The sequence below is a fragment of the Chaetodon trifascialis genome, chromosome 21 (genome assembly GCF_039877785.1).
Source record: "Chaetodon trifascialis isolate fChaTrf1 chromosome 21, fChaTrf1.hap1, whole genome shotgun sequence".
Taxonomy (NCBI): Eukaryota; Metazoa; Chordata; class Actinopteri; order Chaetodontiformes; family Chaetodontidae; genus Chaetodon; species Chaetodon trifascialis.
The window spans coordinates 1,669,601-1,692,096 of NC_092076.1; the positions used below are offsets into that span (position 1 = coordinate 1,669,601).

General features: G+C 50.1%; 2 protein-coding genes across 2 annotated transcripts; both read right to left on the reverse strand.

Annotated features, from left to right (window-relative positions):
* Positions 1-1,003: 1,003 nt before the first annotated feature.
* chmp6b (charged multivesicular body protein 6b) lies at positions 1,004-4,651 on the reverse strand. The gene is made up of 8 exons (XM_070990228.1): positions 4,431-4,651; positions 3,786-3,895; positions 3,510-3,597; positions 3,334-3,420; positions 3,131-3,196; positions 2,956-3,036; positions 2,760-2,832; positions 1,004-2,558 (listed from the first exon to the last, which is right to left on the reverse strand). Exons 1-8 carry the CDS (start codon positions 4,491-4,493, stop codon positions 2,509-2,511), a joined length of 618 nt encoding a protein of 205 aa, XP_070846329.1. The 5' UTR covers positions 4,494-4,651; the 3' UTR covers positions 1,004-2,508.
* A 1,014-nt stretch (positions 4,652-5,665) lies between these two features.
* abca5 (ATP-binding cassette, sub-family A (ABC1), member 5) lies at positions 5,666-22,413 on the reverse strand. Its single transcript, XM_070990141.1, has 38 exons — positions 22,303-22,413; positions 20,919-21,088; positions 19,438-19,624; positions 19,169-19,342; positions 18,354-18,451; positions 18,027-18,253; positions 17,802-17,943; positions 17,221-17,409; positions 16,900-17,047; positions 16,557-16,734; positions 16,087-16,145; positions 15,675-15,961; positions 15,309-15,428; positions 15,019-15,157; positions 14,764-14,854; positions 14,477-14,616; positions 14,162-14,281; positions 13,880-14,081; positions 13,059-13,225; positions 12,822-12,949; positions 12,566-12,703; positions 12,369-12,482; positions 11,739-11,909; positions 11,529-11,642; positions 11,208-11,345; positions 10,982-11,050; positions 10,809-10,900; positions 10,552-10,675; positions 10,341-10,458; positions 10,169-10,260; positions 9,874-10,049; positions 9,716-9,791; positions 9,437-9,531; positions 9,222-9,341; positions 8,975-9,127; positions 8,755-8,834; positions 8,580-8,635; positions 5,666-8,468 (listed from the first exon to the last, which is right to left on the reverse strand). The coding sequence occupies exons 1-38, from the start codon at positions 22,313-22,315 to the stop codon at positions 8,328-8,330; spliced, it is 5,046 nt and encodes a 1,681-aa protein (XP_070846242.1). The 5' UTR covers positions 22,316-22,413; the 3' UTR covers positions 5,666-8,327.
* Between the last annotated feature and the right edge of the window lie 83 nt (positions 22,414-22,496).

Below are 22,496 nucleotides of genomic sequence, written 5' to 3' on the forward strand. Positions count from 1 at the left end.
CTATAGACAAGCATTAGGGGCTTGCTCAAGGGCACCTCAGCAGCGTTAGGAGGTGAACTGGCGCCTCCTCAGGTACCAGTCTGCGCTCCATAACATGGTCTGTGATAAGAAAACAGTTAACTGGTTTAAAAGTGTTGCGTTCAAGTCCTGTGTGTATACTCAGCACAGGGTGGAGGTGTAGTCAGGTAGGCAGGAGACACACACACACACACACACACACACACACACACCTACGTACCTGAAAGCATTCACGTCCGTCCTACTCACCATCGTCCCCGCAGCCTTTCTTCTTCAGATCCACGTCGGTGATTCATCAGCGGCGCTCTGACATTCAGGCTCTCGTCTGCGTGGCGCCCACTCCCACGCAGCTGCTCGCGGCGCAGTCGGCCGCAGAGCGAGCCGGTCCATTCAAAAGGAGCGCATCTCGGCGAAGTGCACTTCAGCGGCGGACAAAAGAGGCGATTCAGGCTATTTCAGGCCCGCGGGAGGACTGACGGAGCGCCAACGCACGGCCGTGTTTGATGACACTTCAAGGCCACAGAGAGGAACGTTTAACGTCTTCTGGGCTGCGCAGAGGTCGAGCTGGAGAGAAATCTCCTTCATGACAATGGTGACGAGTTTAAAGTTTAAATCTGACACATTAACACCTGAGAGGGTTTTAACGAGGCCTCCGTCACCTGAGCCGACCTTCAAACACCTTCAGGTGGAGATCACACCTCTGATGGAAACTCTCTGACCTGACCCACCTGATTTTAACATTTTAAAACCATCTTTTCTCAGGGTCCACTCTTCCCACTCAGCATCAGCGAGGTCCAGCACTGAGGCTGGGTGATACAGGCCGGCCTGGGTGGGGTTTGGGTGGGGGGCACTGTCATGCTGAAACAGGAAAGGGACAACACAAACCCCTCAGAGCCACCTGCTCCCCTCAGCAGACGCTTCAGAGCAGCTTTGTCGCCACCTTGTGTTCAATCATGGAGAATATGCGCTGCAGCAGACATGATGATAAAAAACACTTTTATTGTAAAAAGAACGTACAGAGGTACAATTTCCACAGGATGCCGAGACGAGCAGCCGGAAGCGGCGTCGATGAACGGACGTCTGCGGCCCGGCGGCGCTCGTCGTCGTCATCGTTTTCTCTGTGAGATTAACTGATTTACAGATTAGTTCAACAGACCTTCAAACATACACAAGCTTAAGACACAGATGTAGGTCATCACTGGTGCTGCACATCCACACGAGCTGCACGGGGAAATAATTACAGGCCCCGCACGGCGCTCGGTGGGTGAAGGGTCTTATTACCTTGAAGAGATTAACAGCTGCTGTCTGGGCCTCACAGGTAAACCCACACAGGTGTGATTAGCCCTTTCTCCAACGACACTGAACTAATCCAAAGGGGAGCAGAGAATTAGATTAGCTAAGCTGCTTGAAAAGGGGTCAGACTGAGGGAGTATTCATCAAACAGACGCTTAGGCAAATGTTTTCAGTGATTTCCAAAAGTTCTAGGAGCTGAGACGACCGAGGAAGACCGAGGAAGACCAGGTGTGTCTGAGAGGGACACGAAACTACAGGAAAACACTTCATCACTGAGTCCCACGAAAACTGATCCCAGGTCAGCGGAGCGTCCGGTCCAACGTGGCGGGTTTCCTGGAGGGAGATGTTGATGCTGACTTTTTAAAGATGGAGTTTTTTAAAGCGTCACAAATGAAACGAGAGTCCTCTGAACCGACCTGAGCCGACCTGAGCCGACCTGAACCGACCTGAGCCGACCTGAGCCGACCTGAGCCGACCGGGACGGGAGAACAAAAGCACGACCAGCTCAGAGTCACAGGACAAAATCTTTCTGTAGTTTGGTGTCGTGATCCTTTACACAATTACAAAGTGGGACGATTGAGAGATCGATGAATATGATTGGATGAATCACAGTGAGTTTCTCTCTCTCTCTCTCTCTCTCTCTCACACACACACACACACACACACACACACACACGTTAAAGCTGCAGCGCAGAGCCTTTGTCTCCCCCTTCTGGCGAACAGAGTAATGACACAAACACTGCACACATGCTTATGACACATGTGCAGGTGTGCTGCCCCCACCTCCACCGCCCCCTAGGAACCTACTCTGTTGCCATGGTTACTCCCTCCTCCAGCTCTGGCCAACCAATCACTGCCGGCTGCTGCAAAACGCATCACGATCAGCAGAACGTCACCTGCACTGCAGCTTTAAGGCAGCGTGTGAAGGACAAGCAGAGGTCAGGCACAGGTACGTGATCTCACAGGTCTAATCAGCATGTCTCCAGCGAATGGACCGGTCCCGCCCGCCATCAGCCAGCGGCGGGCGAGGACGGGCGGTGGCCGGGAGACGTGGAGGAAGCCCAGCGTCTGAGAGCGACTGCGGCCACGTCATCGCAGAGAGCTCTGCAGCTAATGTTGGTGTGGTTGTAGTTGAGGCGGGACTGGAGCGCTGTGGAGGAGCTCCGGCCGCTCGGCTGACGGAGGTCGCTCAGGCTCCTACGCGGCGAGCAGCTCTCGCTCTGGCTTCTTTCTGGGATGATCCCTCTCTGAAAGCACAACAGATTCACAGACTTACAACAGCAGCACGTTTAGTTTCCCTCACGAACCAAAAGTGAAGCTGCAGGAAGCATCCAGGACGTCCACCAGCCAACGCCCAAAATCTGATGACCCAGCCTGGAATACGTGCACTTCCTGTTCTAATGATCCCTAACGAGACTGTGATGACGGATCACAAAGACAGAACAAACCCCGTTTCTTCTCGGAGGCTTCTGGGACTTCTGGCAGCTCGTCTGAGGGAACTTCAGGAAGCTCAACGTCACCCTGAGAGAGTCCAGAAGACACAAGGTCAGGACGGGACGGAGGAGCAGACGAGTGATGGAGTAACATCTGGATTTGACAGTCAAACCTCAGAAACACGCTCGCAGTGAGACCGACTGGACCAACCTGAGTGATGGCCTCCAGCTCAGCCAGAACAGCATCTTCATCCTCCTGTGACAAAGAGCCGGCCAGCATCTCGTCTATTTGCTGCGGAGAGACGACAGACGCGGTGAAGGACAGCCAGCTGCGGACGATAAATAAAGGTTTGACGAAGGAGCCGCTGACACACAGTCACACTTACCCTTTGGTACTCGATGCCTTCCTGGGTTTCATCCATAATCCGCTCAACCTCTTCAATAGACATCACCTACCGAGGGGAAAGCGGAGCAGAGCTCGTCAGTCACCTGTGCTGCAGGTGTGCTGCAGGTGTGCTGCAGGTGTGCTGCAGGTGTGCTGCAGGTGTGCTGCAGGTGGGGGTGGAAACAGCTGAAATGCGGCGCCTACCTCGTGCATTTTCTTCAGACATTCATTTCCAACTTTCAAGCCGTCGATGACCTTCCTCTCGATCTGGGCGAACTCCAGGTCTTGAACCTGAAACAGGCAGAATAAAGAGAAGCGGTGGGTTTCGCCTCAGCGCTGCCGCTTGGCGCCGCCTGAGCCGAACCCCCCTGATCACTCACCAGACGCTCCAGGTTGCTGATCTGGTTCTCCGTCTTGTCCAGAAGTTGATCCTGGTAGCGTTTCTTCTTCAGTAAGAGCAGCGCTTTCCTGTTCGAACCCGAACGACAGCGAGAACGTTCAGAATAAAAGCAGAACTAAGAACTGATCGGTGGACATTTTTAAACATTTCGTCATGAATGAGGACTTCCAGCTGAACCATCAGACACCGGTGAAGAGGAGTCTGTCTGAAAGGCCTGATGAAGCTGTACAGCTGCGTCCTCCGTGCTCATACTCACTCTTTCTTGCCATTTTTCAGCAGCTGCTTGGCTAAAAGTCTCTCCTTCTCCAGCTGCAGGTTGATCCTCTTCTGGTACTGTCTCAGTTTATCTCTTTGCTGTTTCAGTTGCTGCAGTGAGGAAACAGACACGAGTCCGATTACACCCAAACACACTGTCATCCACCCTCAGTCCTTAATGTGGAGCTGAACTGGGCTCAGACACTGCAGCTCTGTAACGTCCCAACGTTTACAGTAAACCACGCAAATAAATCCAGTCTTTACTGGAGGAGCGAGACCAGACGTCCTGCTCGGTTTAAGTGGTTCATGTCTCAGCTTTTAAACGCCAAATGCTGCTCGCTGTGGGTCTTTATGGCGCAGCTCGAAGGCAGATTCGTGGATTTAATCAACAAATCAAAATTTACAATCCGGTATTTTTCAGATCCGTTCACGCCGATTTGAAGACGATGATGGACAGTGCTGCAATGGTGAGGTTACGCTGTGTAAACGGTTGTTTTTCTCAGTAATCGCAGACAAAGTTGTTAAATTACCACATTTTTCAAAGCAGTTTGGCGTAGCGGCTCTTATTACAGACGGAACGTACAGCGCTGAGGCTAACGTTAGCAGTTTCGGTAGCTAGCTAATGTTAGCTAGCTGCGACTCTCACCAAAATCGCTTTGTCTTGTTCTGTCACGCGGGTTTGTTTCTTTTTTCCAAAAAGATTTCCCATCCTGACACAGCATCCCAGCTACGCTTTACAACCGGGAAGAAAGCGTGAAACTTATCCGATTCTAAACTATTTTTCTAACTTGTAAAAATCAGACTAGTCTCGCCTCTCCTCCATTATTTGTGTAGTCATCTGGGCAAGTGACCACACCCACACCAGGAAGGACGGTAGCTGGGCAGGGACAAAACTGTGGGAGCGAGATATGGAAAACACCCAGATCGCCTGTGAAAGAATGAACATATGACAGATCGATATTTTTTAATTCATCAAAAAACGTAGCGACTACCAATGAGGCCTCTTTATATTTAGCGTCGAGCGTGACATAAAAGATGCGGCTAATGTTAAATAAAGTATTACTGTATGAAGAATCACTCATGATCACTGCCCTCCTGTGGTCAAAGATGGGAACTGCAGGACGACATTCGTTAAATTAGCGTGAACACACACACACACACACACACACACACACACACACACACACACACACACACACACACACACACACACACAACCGCACTACGACTTCCGCTGATTACCTTCACAATACAGTGACCAAAGTAAAGCATCAACGAACTAATTAAACTTTTAATGAACTGATTGAAGTGAATGTTATTGTGTATCACATAGATGTTTGCACGGGTAATCAATATTTTTAGACGTATTAGCTAAAGTGTTGTATTTGTATTAATCTGCAAACTACAATTTGCTGTGTTTTATTGATTAAAATACTTATTCATCAATAATTTTATATATTTCTATATTATTTCTCTACACGTGCAAAGGAGTCAATCCCCTACAATTAACATAATTGTATTAACTCGGCACTGTTTGAGTTTCAGTATGCTGTCATCCTGTCTGCATTGACGCTGTCTTTACAGATTTACTGTTGCAGTTCTACAGTGTGGCCACAGGGGGGCAGTGAACACTCGTGACACAGACCCGATCAGCTTTCCGTGCGTGGACAGGCTTGTTAGCATTTGCTGACAAACTCCAGCACCATCAGTGAATCCTCATCATCCGCCTTATTATTATAGATACTTTTGACGTGAACAACTCCAATATCCAATACGATCATTTCCTTCAGATTTAACCAACGCAAACTCACTCTTAACACTCACAGTCACGTCAGCATCTGGCTTTCTGGTGTGTACATAAAAAAAGGACAAAAGCAATAATTCAGATTAACATTTATTCATGAAAAGGTCGTGTAGAGACCAGAGTCCATTAATGACGAGTGTCCATCCAGACATGCGAGCGATACAGGAGGAAAACACGGCACACAGCTAAACCACAGTCTTTAAAAAATAAAATCAGTGCACAGATAATCTTACAAAGATTGCATAATGTAAAGAAAGGTTATAAAATTTCCCAGAAATAGTGCAAATTTACCACCACCAGGAAAATAAAATGAAACCCGCTCCGCTTTGCTTCCAATGCCAAACGCTTAAATGCTCCACTTTCCACAAAGGATCATTGGTTTAGTGAGAAATGCTTCTGGCTGGATGTGTCTTTGTGTCGTGGGAGTCGGGGAAGGAAGTGCAAAAAAGACGATGTTGTTTGGGCGGCTACATGTTTCTGACCCACAGAGGACGGATGGACGTGTGAGCACGACAAAGTCCAAAGAGAGTTTGCTTTAGGAGACAAATATCCGACATTGCACTTTGGAAAACAAATCTAAAACATACACGACATCCCCAAAACCCTCTGACCCCCCCACACGGTAAACTGAACGCAGAGCCAGTGTTTTATTTTGTCCCCGCTGAGGGAACAAGGCTACATGTGTGCAAAAAAAAAAACAAAAACAATGACAGGGTTTAAATAAAGTTTTCACATTGAAAAGGACTGTGCATGGATAAAACCTAAGGCATTACTCCCACTCACTGTGACGTGAATCTGGGTCTTTAGTGTCAGATGTGGTCTCATGTCTGCAGTGAACGTCGGCTTCACGCTCATTTCTCCACCCGCCGCACAAATCTTTAAAAATAATGACCTCTGGGTAAATCGGCTGTTCCGCAGCTTCAGTTAAAGGTGATAAAAACAGCAAATTATACCTGGAAGCTACTGCTTAAACACGTCAAAGTCTCAGAAACGTCAGCTTGATTTAAAAGAAATGCTCATCTTCTGCTCCGCAAACACTCGTGAGATGACGCCGGGCTGCCAGAGGTGGACAAAACAAACACACCTGACGGATGCAGTGCAGTCACCTGCGACACACACTTCCTCTGTGAAGCTTAGAGGCCGGAGTGTGTGACTCGCGTTAGACTGTCCACTGTTCCCGTTATTCAGTCCACCCCCTGCACTTAAACGAGGCAGCAGCCAAAAGCATCAGACTGTCCGGTGGAGGAAGCTGCTCGGTCAGCTCTTACAGACAAACCCCCCCACCCCTGCCCCCCCCAGGTCAGTGTGTGCGTCCCTTCAAATTCCCTTTCACCTCTGATTCTCTCACCTGAATGTCAAGAAAAATTACAATTAATCGGTTTGCTGATCGGTGTCGCGCCAACAACGCACCCGCTTGTACAAATGTTAGATAATGCGGCTACACACAGTATACACAACACAACAAACACTCACACACGCACACCAAACAGGCTAGATAGAGCTAACGAAACACGGCCGTGTGACCAAAAGTGGCACCAAAGTGAAACAGTTACGACCCCTCCTCTCAGCGGGGGCCAGACCTACATTCAAAATCTGTTAGCAACCCCCCCCCCCCCCAACACCCGGCCGAGACGAGACGAACAGGACGCTTCAAACGAGCCCCACCTGGACCCGAGCACGACCTCGTGCCCCGCGCCCCTCCGAGGTCATCGGCTCTGGCTAACGCCTGACGAGGGCAGTGTGCTACATGTACTGGTGTGCATATTCTACACTACGTCCCCAAACTATGGGCTCTAGTTCAAAGCTAAACCTGCAGACGGGAAGGCCGCGGGGCGACGGTCGTCCGTCCAAAAAGCCCGCTTCCAACACCCGTCCGCCACATTTCACAACGGTCGACCTCCTTGTGAGCGTGCATGCTGGAACACTCGCGGAGAACGTGAAGACGTGCATGCTGGTGTGACATGAGGAGAGTCTGGACTTCACCCTCTGCAGAGATAAAAACACTTCCTGTTGTAAGTCTGGGGCTTCGTGAAGGCCTAAAGGCTCGCCCTCACCCCACATCGACTCCAGAACGACTACGCAAACTACTTGTCCTCATGCTACTGACACTAACAGACGGAGTACTGGTCAGGGAGGATGTGCGAGGAGGCGTGGCGGTGTGTGGTTCAGAGATGTGCTTTGGTTCGATCGTGGATGGATCCCAGTTCTGGTAGTGCTTAAAAAACCATTTCACAAACACGACAGACAAAAACATCTGGAGAGACGAGCAAACACACTCACTGTAACGCCTCCCTCCGAGGAGGGCGGACGGAGGATTACAAAGCATAAATATTATATATTATATATATATATATATATATATATTTCCTTTACTGACTCCCTGTGAAGATAAAAAACACCGTTAGAAAGAGGAGTGGGTGTCGCATCAGCGTGTCGAGACCCTGCAGGCCGTTCGGTCAGTGCGATTCAGAAAACACGGAGCACCAGAGGACGAGGGTAACACACATGCACGCCTCAGACCCGGAGAAAGGGGGCCATGGCGGCCCTGAGCCCCAGCGCGCACGCGGACAGTCCCGGTGCGCGCGAGCCCCCAGCCAGGACGGGCCGCTCGGTTACGGGCGGCGAGCATCGGTCAGGCGGAGCGGGCGAGTGCTGGTGTGAACCCTCAGGTGCTGAAGCCTGGCAGGTCGGGATCGGTCCGTCCTGGTCGGCCGCCGCCCGCTCCCCCTCAGCTGGAGCTCAAAGCTGGTGCACGATGCTGTCCGTGTGGTTGACCGACACCGGGCCGTCCTGGCGAAGACGCTGCCACTGGAAAGTTGTGCTGAGGGAGCCGACCTCGTCCTCCTCGTTCTCCTGCTCCTTGGCAAACTCCATAAACACCTGCGGGGCAAAGACACCGGAGAGGAGGACGGGGAGACATCAGGACGTGGACGCACACGTCTGATTGGTTCAGCTTGAACCTGAATGGCAGCGTGTTTTTGGACATCGTACCTGCTCTAAGGTCGACTGGGAGAAGTTGTAGTCTTCAAAGTTGAAGGTTTGCTTGGCTGAAGACAAACAGAGATGAAGCAGATAAACCAATGAATGAGTCAGCTGATAGCTGGTGTGTGTGTGTGTGCGTGTGTGTGCGTGCGTGTGTGTGTGTGCGTGTGTGCGTGCCACTCACCGCTCTCTAACTGAGAGAAAGACTTGGCCAGTGATTTGACGTCCTCCATGGGGATCTTGTAAACCATCAGAGTGGCGAAGCTGCAAAGAAAGCAGCGTCATGAGCGTGCTCAAACGTGTCAAACTTTATTAATCCTCCTGTGACGACGCTGTGATTGACATGCTCTCTGTCTCACTGTCCGGGACGACGTGTCCTTGTCCACCACAGAGCAGGGTCTCACCTCTCCTGTCGGGCAGCGTGAGGGAAGATTCGGAGGATCTCTTTGTGCAACAGCGCCACCTGCTGGAGCCCCGTCAGCTCCTCTCTGAGCTTCACCTCCAAGCTGTAGCCTCGACCGTATTTCCCTTTCAAGTGCTGGATGGAGCCGATACACCTGAGGGAGGAGAGCAGAGAAACGATGCAGATGGTTGATTGAAACAATTGAACGATGCAGACGCGTGCTCGATGCCAACGCCACGAGCGCTAACCTGAGCTGGCCGGACACCATGATGGCCACGCGGTCGCACACGGCCTCCGCCTCCTCCATGTAGTGCGTGGTAAGGATGGCGCCCCGCTGACGGTTCTTGAACGCAGCACGTATGGCCCTCCTGTGCAAAGCAGACGCCGAGGTCAGAGACGGTTTCAGTTTAAAAACGGTATCTACAGAAGAGGAGGAACGTCCTCGTCATCAATACAGTCTCACCACATGCGCTGTTTGGACTTGGGGTCCATCCCCGACGACGGCTCGTCCAGTAAAACGATCTGAGGGTTCCCGATCATACTCAAGGCAAAGCACAGCTGTGGACGGGCAAAGCAGCAACGTGCTCAAACAGACAGAATAAATACAGAACAACAGCAGAATCAACCAAGACGGATGTGAAACACTGTGGCAGGAGTGTCAAAATGTCTCCGACTCTTCAGGTTTCGTGTGTTTTTGGACGGACGGAGGGACAGCGGAGTGGGTTTGGGCCCGTGTCCTCACCTTCCTCTTGAGTCCTGCTGACAGGGTCTTGGCTTGTTTGTTCAGGTGGTCCTTCAGCTCCAGAGCGTTCACCACGCTGTAAACAGAAAACAGCTGTCAGCAGCATCTCTGACAGTAAAAATCTGTCCTGATGTCCACGACAGTGAAGTGAGACTCACCGTTTGATGATTCCTGGTACGTCCTGTCCTTGCAGGCCCTTGATGGCGGCGTAGATCTCTAGGTGCTCCTGCAGGGTGATCCTGGGCCACAGAGGGTTCACCTGTGGACAGTAGCCCACATGCTCCAGAGGACTGTCCACCTGACGGAACTCTGTGCTATAGTCCCCCATCAGCACCTGGACGGACGAAGACAGACGGTCAGGGACGCATCTCAGACACTATCAGGTCAAATGAGGACTGGGAACAGGACGGGGCTTTGATGCATCGCAGGACATCAGTGTCTTCAGTACTGTACCTGGCCTGCGGTGGGGTCAGTGTCACCTGACAACATGTGCATGATGGTGCTCTTTCCTGATCCATTGGGGCCCAACAGTCCGAGAACTTCACCTGAAGACAGAGCATTTATGTTTTCCTGAAACCACCGAACTCCTGTTTCCTCATCGTTGTGACGCAGACAGCCGACATACCTTTGCGAACGCAGAACGAGATGTTCTTTGTGGCCACTTTCCTCATTTTGCTGAGAGAAAAGCCTTCTCGTCTGCCTTTGTACTGCTTCCTCAGGTTACTCACAACCACCACCGGCTTCTGCAAGGACGAGACACAGTGAAGACAGACTGGATTACCTTTATGAGGGCTGGTGGGCGAAAACCTGGAGCTGAAGGTCAGACGTTCCCTCACCTCTTCACAGGACTGGCAGGTGAGGGCCTCCTTCACTCTGGCCTTCTCCATCTGAACGTCCTCGTCCTCGTTCAGCCCCTCCTCTGGGTTCCTCTCCACTTTGGGCTTCGCCTTGGACGAGATCCTGCGAAGGTTTAAAAAGCGAGCTTCTTAGTCCGAACCGATGTCACGTGAGGTGACCGTGAGGTCTCCGTTAAAAAAGAGGACGTACGAAGGCTGCATGTAATCTGAGTCATGACCTGAAATGTGATCATCACCTGCAGAACTCATCGTTTTTCATCGTCCTCCCTCCGTAACGGATCTCCAGCCAGCGAAGCAGGAAAAGCAGCAGGATGCACTGGAGGTAGGGCTGAGCACAGGAAGAGACGTGATTACTCTCTGTTCCCTGAACGCTGCAACGTTCGGCTTAGTCTAAAAATGAGATACGCACAGCCACGACGGCAATGAGCAGGTTCTTCCACAAGAAGTTCTCTTCGTACAGAGAGGGGAGGAAGGTCGCCTGGAAAACACACAGAAAACATTATTCAATGTAGAGGAGCTAACTGTTAGCAGTGAGCTAAAAGAGGCTAAAGCCACGCAGAGTCGTCGGTGTTGATTCACACACACACATCACACTGTCTGAAACACACTTTCATACCAGACTGACTGAAGCCCACCTTGGTGATGCAGTTGAGGCAGCCCATGAGAGGGTACAGCGGGTTGAAGAAACACAAGGCGTTGTGCAGGTTTCTGGTCAGTCCAGGGCTGTCGTTCACGAACGACAACTGAACCAGCGAGGCCGACACCACGCACACCTGAGGCACAGCGTCACAGGTCAAACGTCAGGTGACTAACAGTGACCAAATGTCCACAACTGAAACAATGAACCCATTCACTTTCTCTGAAGCTGCTGTGAGCAGTTATTTGTCTCAGTGATCATTCAGCTGTTCACATTTTGGACCACGCTCTCCGTGGTGTGTTCACACGTCCTGCCTCACCATCATGGAGATGACGGAGAAGAAATCCCTGTTGCTCTGGACTCGGGTGAAGCCAAAAGAGAAGACGTAAGTGAAGAGAATCATGGCTGGACCAAAGCCAACAGTGCACAGGACCTAAGAGAGGGGACAGGGGACGACTTACAGAGGCTCTGGAAGAGCGTGGACGAGGAACGTGTAATAATCTGGTTTCATGGATGCGTGACTACAGACCACAGCGGTGAGGTTACTGGAGCTGAGCAGGTTTCCAGTGTGGAAGGAGAAGAGGATGATGGTCATGCAGGAGAGGATGAGGTAGTAGAAGGGGATGTCCACGGCTGCTTGGCCACACCAGTAGGCTGATGGTACCAGACCAGAGATACGCAGAGTGGAGCGACACTTGATCTGAAGGAGCAGGAAACAGGTGAGTCAACACGGACGGAAATACACCTGAAATGTACTGCAGTATTACGTAAATACACCTGAAATGTACTGCAGTATTACACTGATCTCTGACCAGGAGAGTGAATCTGGAGTCAAAGTACAATCTAATAAACTGCTATGTGCTCTAGAGGAGGGGGTGGGGCACGACTGGGTGGTCTGGGTCCTGATGCGCCCGCTGTGTCTAACACACCATGTAATGAACTGTAGAACCATGACGTACCATCAGGCGCCACTTCTTTCATGTTTCCTGCTGCTGCTCAACTGTCCAACAAAGGCGAAAAGCCACATAAACAATCTCTGAAAGTGAGTCCAGAATCGCTAAACAAAGCGTGGATGTCAGAGGTTTATGTCTCTCTCTTCCACACAAAGCACAGACTCCAGTGATCGTCACGCTGATGAGCGCTGGGAGTAAAGGATTACCTCTCGGTCTCGAGTGTGGTCCATCGCAAAATACGCAGGCATCCCAGCTGCCAGCATCCCCAGGATGATGGCCTCTATGTACACCAGGGTGTAGGAAGTGGCATCTGGGATTTGCTGAGGGACGTCACCATGGAAACTGTTAATATCTTTGAACGGAGCGGGACGATAAGATCTGCGTCACCTGACTCATGACTCACATAGTCGAAGGGTTTGGTCCAGGTTCGGATCTGCCCGCTGCCGTTCAGACCTCTGAGGAGTGCGTTGCTGAGGATATTGACAGCCATGGGGAGGGAGTGAACCGTGGTGCTGTTGAACGCAACGCTGTACCTGAAACCCTGTTGGCAGAAAAGAAAGTGTTAACGGGGGCAGAGCTGCAGAAGACCACATCCGATGCGGTTTCATCAAACACACGGTATCAGATCAGAGATCCGATCCGGCCAGTCTTAAAGTGACCTTGCTGGATCCCGTTACGTTGATGGCAGCGCTGTGAGGAGCCGCCGCCATGTAGTCGCTGTGTTTCATCATCTCCACCTTGATGTCCTGAGACTCCAGGTTGTGGATGAAGTCAGAAATATCAGAGCCTGTTGGCAAAAGACAGGAGACCTGAAGACTCGGTGAGAGGACAGACTGCACACGTGCTCAGCGAACGTCCTGATGCTGAACGTCAGCCAGCGCCTCCAGCGGACTCACCCGAGGAGTTCTGGACCAGGAGGCTGGTGGCGTATCTGTGGGGGGCCTGGTTCCTTTTCAGGAGGTAAATGGGCAGAAACTGACGGTCTGGGGAGTGAATCTGAATGTTTCCTGTGGCCAGAGACAGGACGAGCACCGCGGCGACGAACACCAGGAACAAGGCCAGACTGCAAGAGAAGGGACGGACAGGGACAGCGTCTCAGAGACGAGTGCAGGTATCCTTCAGCAGAATACAGACCTGCTACCATTCATTTATCTAAATCTAAAAATGGGACTTATTATGCTCATTTCCAGCTCACATCATATCTTATGGAGGCTGTAACTACATAAAACTGCACAAGCTAATAGGACCGCTAGCTGCACGGCTAACTGAGCCTACAAGCTAAGGGCAGCTATAGTTAGCAGCAATTAGCGGTTACTTTAGCAAGAAGTGAAGGCATCAGTCCACCAGGAAACTGTAAATTACAGAGAGCAGAGGCAGAGCAGCCAGAGGACATCAGAGGGAATATTTTCTCCATAAAACATGATCCAGATCAGAGTCCTGGTCGGAGCCGCTTAGGAGCAAATAACTAGACAGACTGAGCGAGCAGGCGGGTGCGCCCCTGTGCTTCCTGGGTGAGCTGTGCCTGAAGTAGACGACCATAAAAAAAATGTTGGAAACCCTGATTGAGAGCAGTCTCAAGTCTGGACATGTTCAGTATGAACGTCAGACATTGCATCATCACATGTACGTGACAGAAAATAAAGCATAAAAGATCCCCCCGAATGACTGACCTGAACCTGGACCTGGTTTTCAATCGTTCTTGTCTCCGAGCACTCACGTGTAAACGAAGGCCTTCCTCTCCCGCCGCATGTTGAGCATGTGCAGCCAGGCCACGGTGCTGAACTGCTGCCGCCACAGAGCGTGACCCGACACCATGTCTGACTTGCTGTCCGAGAAGGTGAGCAGCCGCTGGTCCGTATCGTCCAGAGAGGCGCTGTCGCACTCGTCCTCCGCCGGCTCGCGGTTGAACACGCTGTAGTCTGAAGACGTGAACACTCGTGTACAAATACAGTCATTGTATTGAATTAGGGAGTATTTTTTAATGTAACAGTACACTCACCAGCTTGGTCCACCTCAGCCTCCGCCTCCAGACGGAGAAAAACATCTTCCAGCGTCGTCATCGAAACCCCGTAGTTGATAATTCCCAGATTGGGTTGACAGTCGAGCTCAGAGAACAAACCTACGAAAGACAAACTAATGAGTGCTTGCTGCTGGCAAACTGCTGTTCCAGTGAAAGCTGAGTCAGAAAGGAGCTGTATTTAATTTTTTTTGTTTGTCTGGGTGGGGTTTGCTTCTCAAGGACAGTCAGAGTGTGGACCCAGATCAGGTTCCTCTGAGACCACTCATGTTCTTCATCTCGGTCGTGTGATCTGACCTGGGAACGTGTCCATGCTCTCGAACGGCAGAGTGAACGTCAGCTCCACCTCGTGCTGCCGGGACAGCTTAGCCTTGGGAACGTGCTGCTTGACCAATGACGCGATCCTTTCAGCCTCACAGCCCTCATTGATAGACATCCTGCAGCGGAGGAAAACACACGCAGAGCTCGTTAAACACAGACCTGCAGGTGGCTGAGACAGCTCGTCTGGATGGAAGCATCTTTTCGGTCTTCATCAGGCCGTCCAAAAAACAATCAGCTACACATGTGAAGTAAAATCTGCTTGCCTGAGATGATATCCAACGCCACACTTCACCTTGAGGTACAGAGAAGAGCCCACACACTTCAGCTGTCCTTGAGAGATCACAGCTTTGCGATCTGGAGAGAAGAATCAGTGTTTAACAGTGACAACAGATCAAACACAAATGCACAAACCTTCTGTTTAAAACGACCTAATTTCTACTTTTAAACTGGATAAAGAGAGCAAACCGGACCGAGCTGGGGCGACACCCGCTCAATGGTTTTGGTGACAGAGCTCATACCAGCGAGAATGTCAGCCTCGTCCATGTAGTGCGTGCTGAGGACAATGACCCTGCCGGCTCTGCGGCTCTTCAGCAGCGACCACACCTGGTGTCTGGAGCAGGGGTCCATGCCTGCTGTGGGCTCGTCCAGGAGCAGGATCTGACGGGGACAGACACGGTGCAACGGCTCAGAACGGGCCCGAGCTGATCGCATCCAGCCTGGACTGGTAACGGAGTTACTGATAACATCATGCATTTCAAAGCCTTTGCTGTCTGACCCCTGCATACAGGTAAAAACAAGCTCCAGGTACCTTCGGATCGCCGAGAATAGCAATGCCCACAGAGAGCTTTCTCTTTTGGCCTCCACTTAGATTCTTGGCCTGAGCCGTCATGATCTTCTCCAAGTCCAGATCCTTCAGCACTTTGGTAACCTGTCAGAGAGAGGCAGGATCAGACCGAGGATCAACTGCCTGACGCTTCACGGCAAGAGGTCTCACTGATCATTCAAGAGGACTTATGCTCATAACAGGCTTCGAAACAAAAGACTAAGTCAGAAAAACAAAGTCATGTTTGATCATTTCCCAAAAAACACATCTCCTGCTGTGTCAGAACGTGCTCTGCGCTCAACTTCTACCTGTTTAATCTTTCTTAAACCGGTATTTAGATCATGACATCACCTCAGCATCGATGTCTGCCGGTGGGATCCCTTTGATGGCTGCAAATATCCTCAGGTGCTCCTCCACAGTCAGCACATCAAAGATGATGTTGAACTGGGGGCAGATTCCCACCAGCTGCTTCATTTCCAACCTATCTGCAATCTCTGCGACGGGCGAGCCGTAGATGGCCGCCGAGCCGTTGGTGGGCGGGCAGATGCCGCAGAGGATGTTCATCAGAGTGGACTTTCCAGCCCCGCTGTGTCCCAGCAGGGCCGTGATCTGGCCCTCGTAGATGTCGAACGTTAAACCTGGAGAGGGGACGAGAAGACGTGAAAAGACACGAACGTGAGGACAGACACACAGCCTGACCGACATTCAGTAGGTTATGATAAAATTACAGTTTGATCACAGCACAGAGCGAATAAGGACTCACCTCTCAGAGCCTCCACCACGTTGTCCTTCTCTCTGTACACTTTATGGATGTTACTGATGCTGCCAGAGAAGAAACGAACAGTCAGTGAAGACCAAATGAAACAGGAGTGTGAACGCTGAAGCAGAGGCAGCTCCTGGGTTACAGGCTGGTCCCACAGGCTCTGAGAAGCAGCGCAGCAGCCAGTTTGGCTCTGAACCAAAAACAGAGCCAGGCTGCACTCTGAACTGAGCCTGATGCTGATTTCTACCACAAACTAAAAGCCTCAATTTCCCTCCTCATGCTTCAGTTACAAGGCTCATCCTCTGAATGGATATTTCATGCATGGTCTGCTAAAAGTTCTTTTTAATGCATCGAAAAGCATTTGACCACACTGCAACCTCCCCAGTAACAAGCTGCACCTATCACAACATGTAAACACTCAGTAACACACACAGTCTCCAGCTGATTCGTATGCAAGTTCAGACTTTTACCGGATGGCCTCCTTCCCTCTGAACTCCGGTGAAACAGGTTCGACGGACTCGTCTCCACCAGGCGTGACCTTCACCTCTGCGTCGTACACTGAGCTCACTTCAACGTAGCGCTTCCTGCGTTTGGACCAATAGGACGGCTTCAGGAAGTACACCAAGGACCTCCTCATTCCAAACTCACCTGCGTTTCAGACAACACGCCACTGATATTACACACGATAATAACATTCAAACAACGACTTGAGCTTAAATGTGTGATAACGGGAAATTTGGCTGCAGAATGCAACTAACAGTATCAAAGCAGATTGAATTAACTGTAAAACACATCCTGTGTGTTTGTACTCACCAGGCAACACCTGGTCCAGGTAGATGGCCAACAGAAGGTAGAGGACACAGTCCACAACCAGCATGAGCATGGGCACGTAAAGAGGATGGGGGCCGTTGGCCAGGGAGGAAAACACAGCACCATCTCCCTGAGCCTCCAAGTACACCACCTGACATGTGCACATGCACACACACGCACGCACACACACACAGTTATTAGCCTCATCATTTTTCAATAACTGCACAGCTCCTCACGGATTATTCTTTATTTTTACGTAAACAGCATGCAATAGAGAGCTGATGGTGAGGGATGCAGGTAAGTGTGCGTGTGTGTGTTTGCTACCTGTGCAATCCCGATTGAGAAGGCGCTGGGGGAGAGCAGGCAGAGGAGCCAGACCAGCGGCTGTGGGAAGTCCTTCATCAGCACGGTGAACAGCGACAGGCAGCCAAACACCACCGTCAGCATGGAGCCCACCGTGCTGGCAAACTTGGGCTTCTTAAATAACGGAGTTAGCATGAAGGAGAAAAAGATCTGAGAGATGAGAGAGAGGAGAGGAGAGGAGGAAGGCAGGGGGAGAGAGGAAGAGGAGGGAAAAGAATCAGAATCATAGAAGAAACAAAGCAACACGCTCTGTGTGGTCTCCAAGCTACATTTTAAACTTCCTTAAAAACACAGTCGGCAGGTTTCATGTTCACAGTGAGGCCTGTGGATCATCCAGAATAACAGGTACACTGTTTCCAGAAGGAGACCTGTGTTGACATTTCCAAATGTCATTTTCCGCTGCTGTGAGCACCACGAACAAAATCCTGTTCGCCTCCATCGGACCGGGGCGGAGGCAGAAATGTCAGAGATGTGCATCTCAACACTTGAGCCAATAAAAACAAAAGTAATCACACACCAGCCTCTATCAAGGCTCTACTCACTGACGATATTCCATAGAAGAAGATGAGGAAGAAGATGACAAAGAAGTCGCTGTTAGGGAACAGGGCTGTGTACGTGGCGATGATGGACATCAGAATGGACATGGTGGTCACCAGGGCAGCATACAGGAGGCCCCACGACAACCTGTGCACAAAATAAAAACCACCACTTTAGTTTCACACAAGCAGAACTTAAAGGACAGCGGCTGAGGTTGCGTCCGCCCTCACCAAAAAGCCGTGTCGTACAGCCCCATCATGGTCATGGTGTCTTTGAGGCGATGCTCCTTCTCCGCCGCCACGTTGACAATGAGGAAGGTGACGAAGGGCGTGAAGGCCAGGACCAGGTAGATGGAGATGAGGGCGTGGGGGAACTTCTGCACCTCCACAGAGCCCGGCTGACCCATCATCACCACCTTCAGGTCCATCTCGCTCCACACTGAGCGCTTCGTCTGCATCTGCACACCAGAGATGAAGCGCAAGCACATCAAAGCGGGGTAGGGTCGAGCGGGAGACTGGAGACTGAAGACCAGCGTGCTGATCTGTGGCCTGTCTCACCTGGATGATGGCAGCGTCGATCAGAGACTGGAGGCGGATGAATCCGGAGTACCAGTAATTAGCCGCTCTGCAGTTCACCGAGCTGGTGAAGCAGTTGGCTGGAAGAGAACAAGCACAACGACAAACACTCGAGTTTGAGTTATTTTGTTGTGTCCTGCCTCACGCCAGCACATAATTCAACACACACATTTTATTCCCACCCCCCGACTCAACGACTCCTGATTTGGACATTAATCCTGACACATCCTGTCAGGAAGGATCAGAATGAGTGAAAGGCAACGGCCGGGATTTTCCACAGATTAACAACGATGAGTTTTCTGTCTGGACTTTGGATTAGACCCTTCAGGACCTTCAGAGAAGCGTCCTGCAGCCTGTCCAGCATTGTCCTGGTTGTGCGCTGCTATCTGACCCAGCATGAGAGTTGTGTGTGCTGTGGAGCTGCTTTTCCACCTTTTATCAAATGCCTGACTGGTGCACTGCTGCAGAAATAGCTGCTTTCTGGCAGGTTCATCCACCTCTATGAGGACTCTGTGGCTGCTGTTTCAAAACAGGCCCTTCTAGTTTCATGACTGAACAACAGCCAGACTTTTCACAATAAAGGTGGTTAATGATAGGACATGCCGCGTGCTGGCAAAGGTTCAGACAGTGCTTTTCCTCAGTAAAATGAGGTCTGATCAACCAGATGAGACATTGTCTGCTGTGTATGGTGCAGCGTGGCTCAGCTACCTGTGGCTAACCTCACTGTGACTAACGCTCCCTTATGCAGAAACCCTCTTTCTTTGTGTGAAATGTCTTTGCTGACTTTCAGACTTTACCAAAAGATTCAGTGTAATCGCTGGGAAGGGGCAGCTGGTTGTACGGGAAGCGCAGCCTGTAAGACGTGGCAGAGCTGTCCATGAACACAACACCAATATAGCTGGACGGCTCGTACAGGCTGGCGTTCTCCAGGTCCTCCTCGCTGGCAAACATCTCCAGACGATCCTGCATGTCTGAAAACACGAGGAGGAGGACAGCAGCGTCACAAACCAACCACTGTCCAAGGGGCATTCAAGTTGCAAGTATGCAATGGTTCTCAAGCACTTACGCATCTCCTGGGCCACCTCCTCCATGATGTGGTTGGTGATGTTAGTGATTGGTGTGTAGCCCAGGCCCTTGAAGAAGTGGTTGTCAGGCTCCAGCTCCATAGTGCTGATGCCCCCATAATAAACGTGAGGGTTCAGGGTGCTGATGAGAATCAGGAGACCCAGCAGTAACAGAGGCAGGATCAGTTCCTGCAGACACAGACACAGAGGGACATCATCTTCTGCTGCTTATCCAGCACATAGTCTGCAGCGCTGTAGCACCGTATGTAAGAGCTGCTGCTTTCCAATGCAGCCATCAGGTTATAAACATGCTTTCAGCTCCTCAAGACCAACAGCGTGTTCAGGGAAGACAGTGCTTTTAAACAGCTTATCTACTCAGTTTGTTTTTACGTCATCATCTTATTGAAAAACCTCTTACTTCTCACTCAGAAAGCTAAATCTCTCAACACCAGAAACTGAGCTAACCACTCGACTGCCTGCGTAGTGCACGAAATTCTGATTCTCCACCACAGAAATCAGAGGTTTCGGCTACTGTTAGTGCGTCCACACATAGCAGGTGATTGGATGAACCAAAACTCTAATATTACTGTTAAAAGGTTCATGTGAGGTCAGTTAAGACCTGTTACAAAACTGACAGGAGCCGCTCTTTCCCTCCTCCAATCCACAAACATGCTACAGCTTGACCTTGAGCAACACAGTGAACTGAAACAATTGGGAGCCACTGGCATGTCTGGAGCTGATTTAGAGCTTTAAAACGGCTTTGTACCAAGAAATGTTTTCGGGTTCGTGGTTGACACAGTTCCACAGAGAGACTCGATCAGCAGATTTGGTTCACCTGGGATTATCTGGTTCCACAACACAACCAAAAGCTCATTTGGCAAACTGTTTGTCCTCCCAAATATCAGATTTTCCTCTCAAACCAACATAGCTGGGTTCTGTTTTCCAGTTCCCACAGCTTGAAAGCTGGTTTCGAGTAACTCAGCATAAATGGTTATCCCGGTCTTAAGCAGCCTGTGACAAACAGTTGGCACCTCTGGTGGAGTAAACAAGCTGTTTAATTCACAGCAAAGCTTAGAGAGGCCCTGCGCTTTCTCAGCTGCAGGTAAAGACGCTGCAGAACGTTCCTCTGTGCTGAAACGCTGATACACAGACATTAAAAATGCATCAGTGCAACTTAAAGCCAAATGAAACACGCATGGTCCAACAAAGGAGAAACTGAAAGAGGGAAGAGGTACGAGCCTTTTTTATTTACTTTAAAAATCTAAATTTCTGCTCTGGATAAACTCAGTATTTCACCAAAGGCAAAGGTTTGGGTGTCACTTGTTTTTTGTTGCACTGAAGCAGCCATTGATCCATATTTCTAACAAATTACTGAGTTAGTTGCAGCTGTCTATCACAGCCACAGAACAACATGAAACCTCAGACAGCAGCAACGAGTCTACGCCCCGAACACATTCACAGCAGTCCTCTGAAAAGCAGGCACCTGAAGACTCTGCTGCTTGGTCCTCCATTTGATGAGCAGGTTCTTGTAGAGAAGACTTCTTGTTTGGTGCCAGACTCCAGCATCTCTTCTGTACATGGGCTGCATACTTCCAGCATGCCTCATCTGGATGACGTGTGGACGAGAAGTCGTCTCCCTAATGCTGGCCTCAGCTGCAAGAAAAAAAGAAAGAAAGACAACAACACGAGAGAACAGGAGAGTTTAAATGACTGGTGGATTATCTGATCAGGAGGTAATTAATCTGCATCAGTTTTCTCCCATTGTCAGTGCAGACGTATCGAGCAGATGCTTCCATGCTTCACTGAAACCATCCTGAACGGACGTCCGTGCGGCAGACTTCTATTTTGAATACAGGATGTTCTTGTCAATTTGCCTCAGTATGCAAAAACACAGGTGCAGACAAGCTTAACTGGACGAAATAACAAAGAAAGCAGTAAAACCACGTGTATTCTGCACAACTGTTGCATCACGGTCTCAGATTCAATACATCCAGTGCACATATACAGTATCAAGGCTTTGACCAGCAAACGTCACCATTTCTGACTGTATTAAATGTTTTGAAACAGTGAATCACTTTCAACACAACTGCTTCTTAGTGAAGCATTTTTCACAACTTCTGCACGTTTGACTGACAATCGATTAATGGAGAAAATAATCGTCAGTGATGAAAATAAATGGAAGCTGCAGCCACTGTACAGTATGCACTGCATAATCACAATTCATGGAATAAGAGACTAATTCAAACACTGTCACCATTATTTCAATGCACTTCTCTACAGCAATGTAATCAAGGCTGAGGCTCGGAGGGACCTCAGTAATGTGCACACCACAATAAACAAAGGTCCAACACGTTTCCTTCAAACACTGCCGCACAGTGAGCCGACTCCCTTACAAAGACCCTTTTAAATAAGGTGGATTTTCTTAAGTGTGAAATGAATCTTTATGCATAAAACGGACCAAACATCAGCTTTCAAACAACCTCAGATATCTTTAGGTAGCTTTCGTGTCAGTGAGCCGTCCACTGTTTGTGGGAAGCGCTGCTAACAGCTAGCTGACGTTAGCATGTGAACTAATGCTAACCCGTTATGTGGCACGTATGTTGGCAAAGCTGCAGTGCGCTGTTAAAAATGTTCATTTGATTTCGACAAGCACTGCCTTTGTACTGTTTGTCCTCGCACTGACTGGAAATGAGAGAAAGTGGAGTTAGCGTTAGCTGAACGCGTTTGCATCCTCTGAGCTAAGGCGCTGTATGGCAACCACACAGAATACGCACAAGCAAATAAGCTAGCGAGCCACAGCAGCACAGCTGACATCCTTTGGAAAACACACACATGCTCTGAGAAAAGCAAACGTTGCACATACTCACGTATGAAATACATTAAGACATATTTTCCTCCGAGGTGTGAGTCAACTGCTTTACATCAGACGTCGTTTCATGTCAAGTGAAGCCCCTGAACGAGCGCCTTGTTTCTTACGTTGGTACTTCCTTGTCACAGCCCAACAATGTGACGTCAACCAATCAGAGCCGGCCGAAGTGTTAAATGACAACGGTTTGCACCA

Bases quoted from the DNA above. Each gene is read 5' to 3' on its own strand.
- chmp6b (XM_070990228.1), bottom strand. From the start codon at position 4,493: ATGGGAAATCTTTTTGGAAAAAAGAAACAAACCCGCGTGACAGAACAA. The intron at 3,598-3,785 runs GTGAGTATGAGC...GGGTTCGAACAG, and splicing joins CTGAAAAATGGCAAGAAAGA to GAAAGCGCTGCTCTTACTGA. The intron at 3,037-3,130 runs GTAAGTGTGACT...GTCTCTCCGCAG, and splicing joins AAGGCATCGAGTACCAAAGG to CAAATAGACGAGATGCTGGC.
- abca5 (XM_070990141.1), bottom strand. The intron at 14,082-14,161 runs GTGAGTGTACTG...TCACGTCTTCAG, and splicing joins GGCTGAGGTGGACCAAGCTG to ACTACAGCGTGTTCAACCGC. The intron at 11,346-11,528 runs GTGAGGCAGGAC...GCTGTGCCTCAG, and splicing joins TCTCCGTCATCTCCATGATG to GTGTGCGTGGTGTCGGCCTC.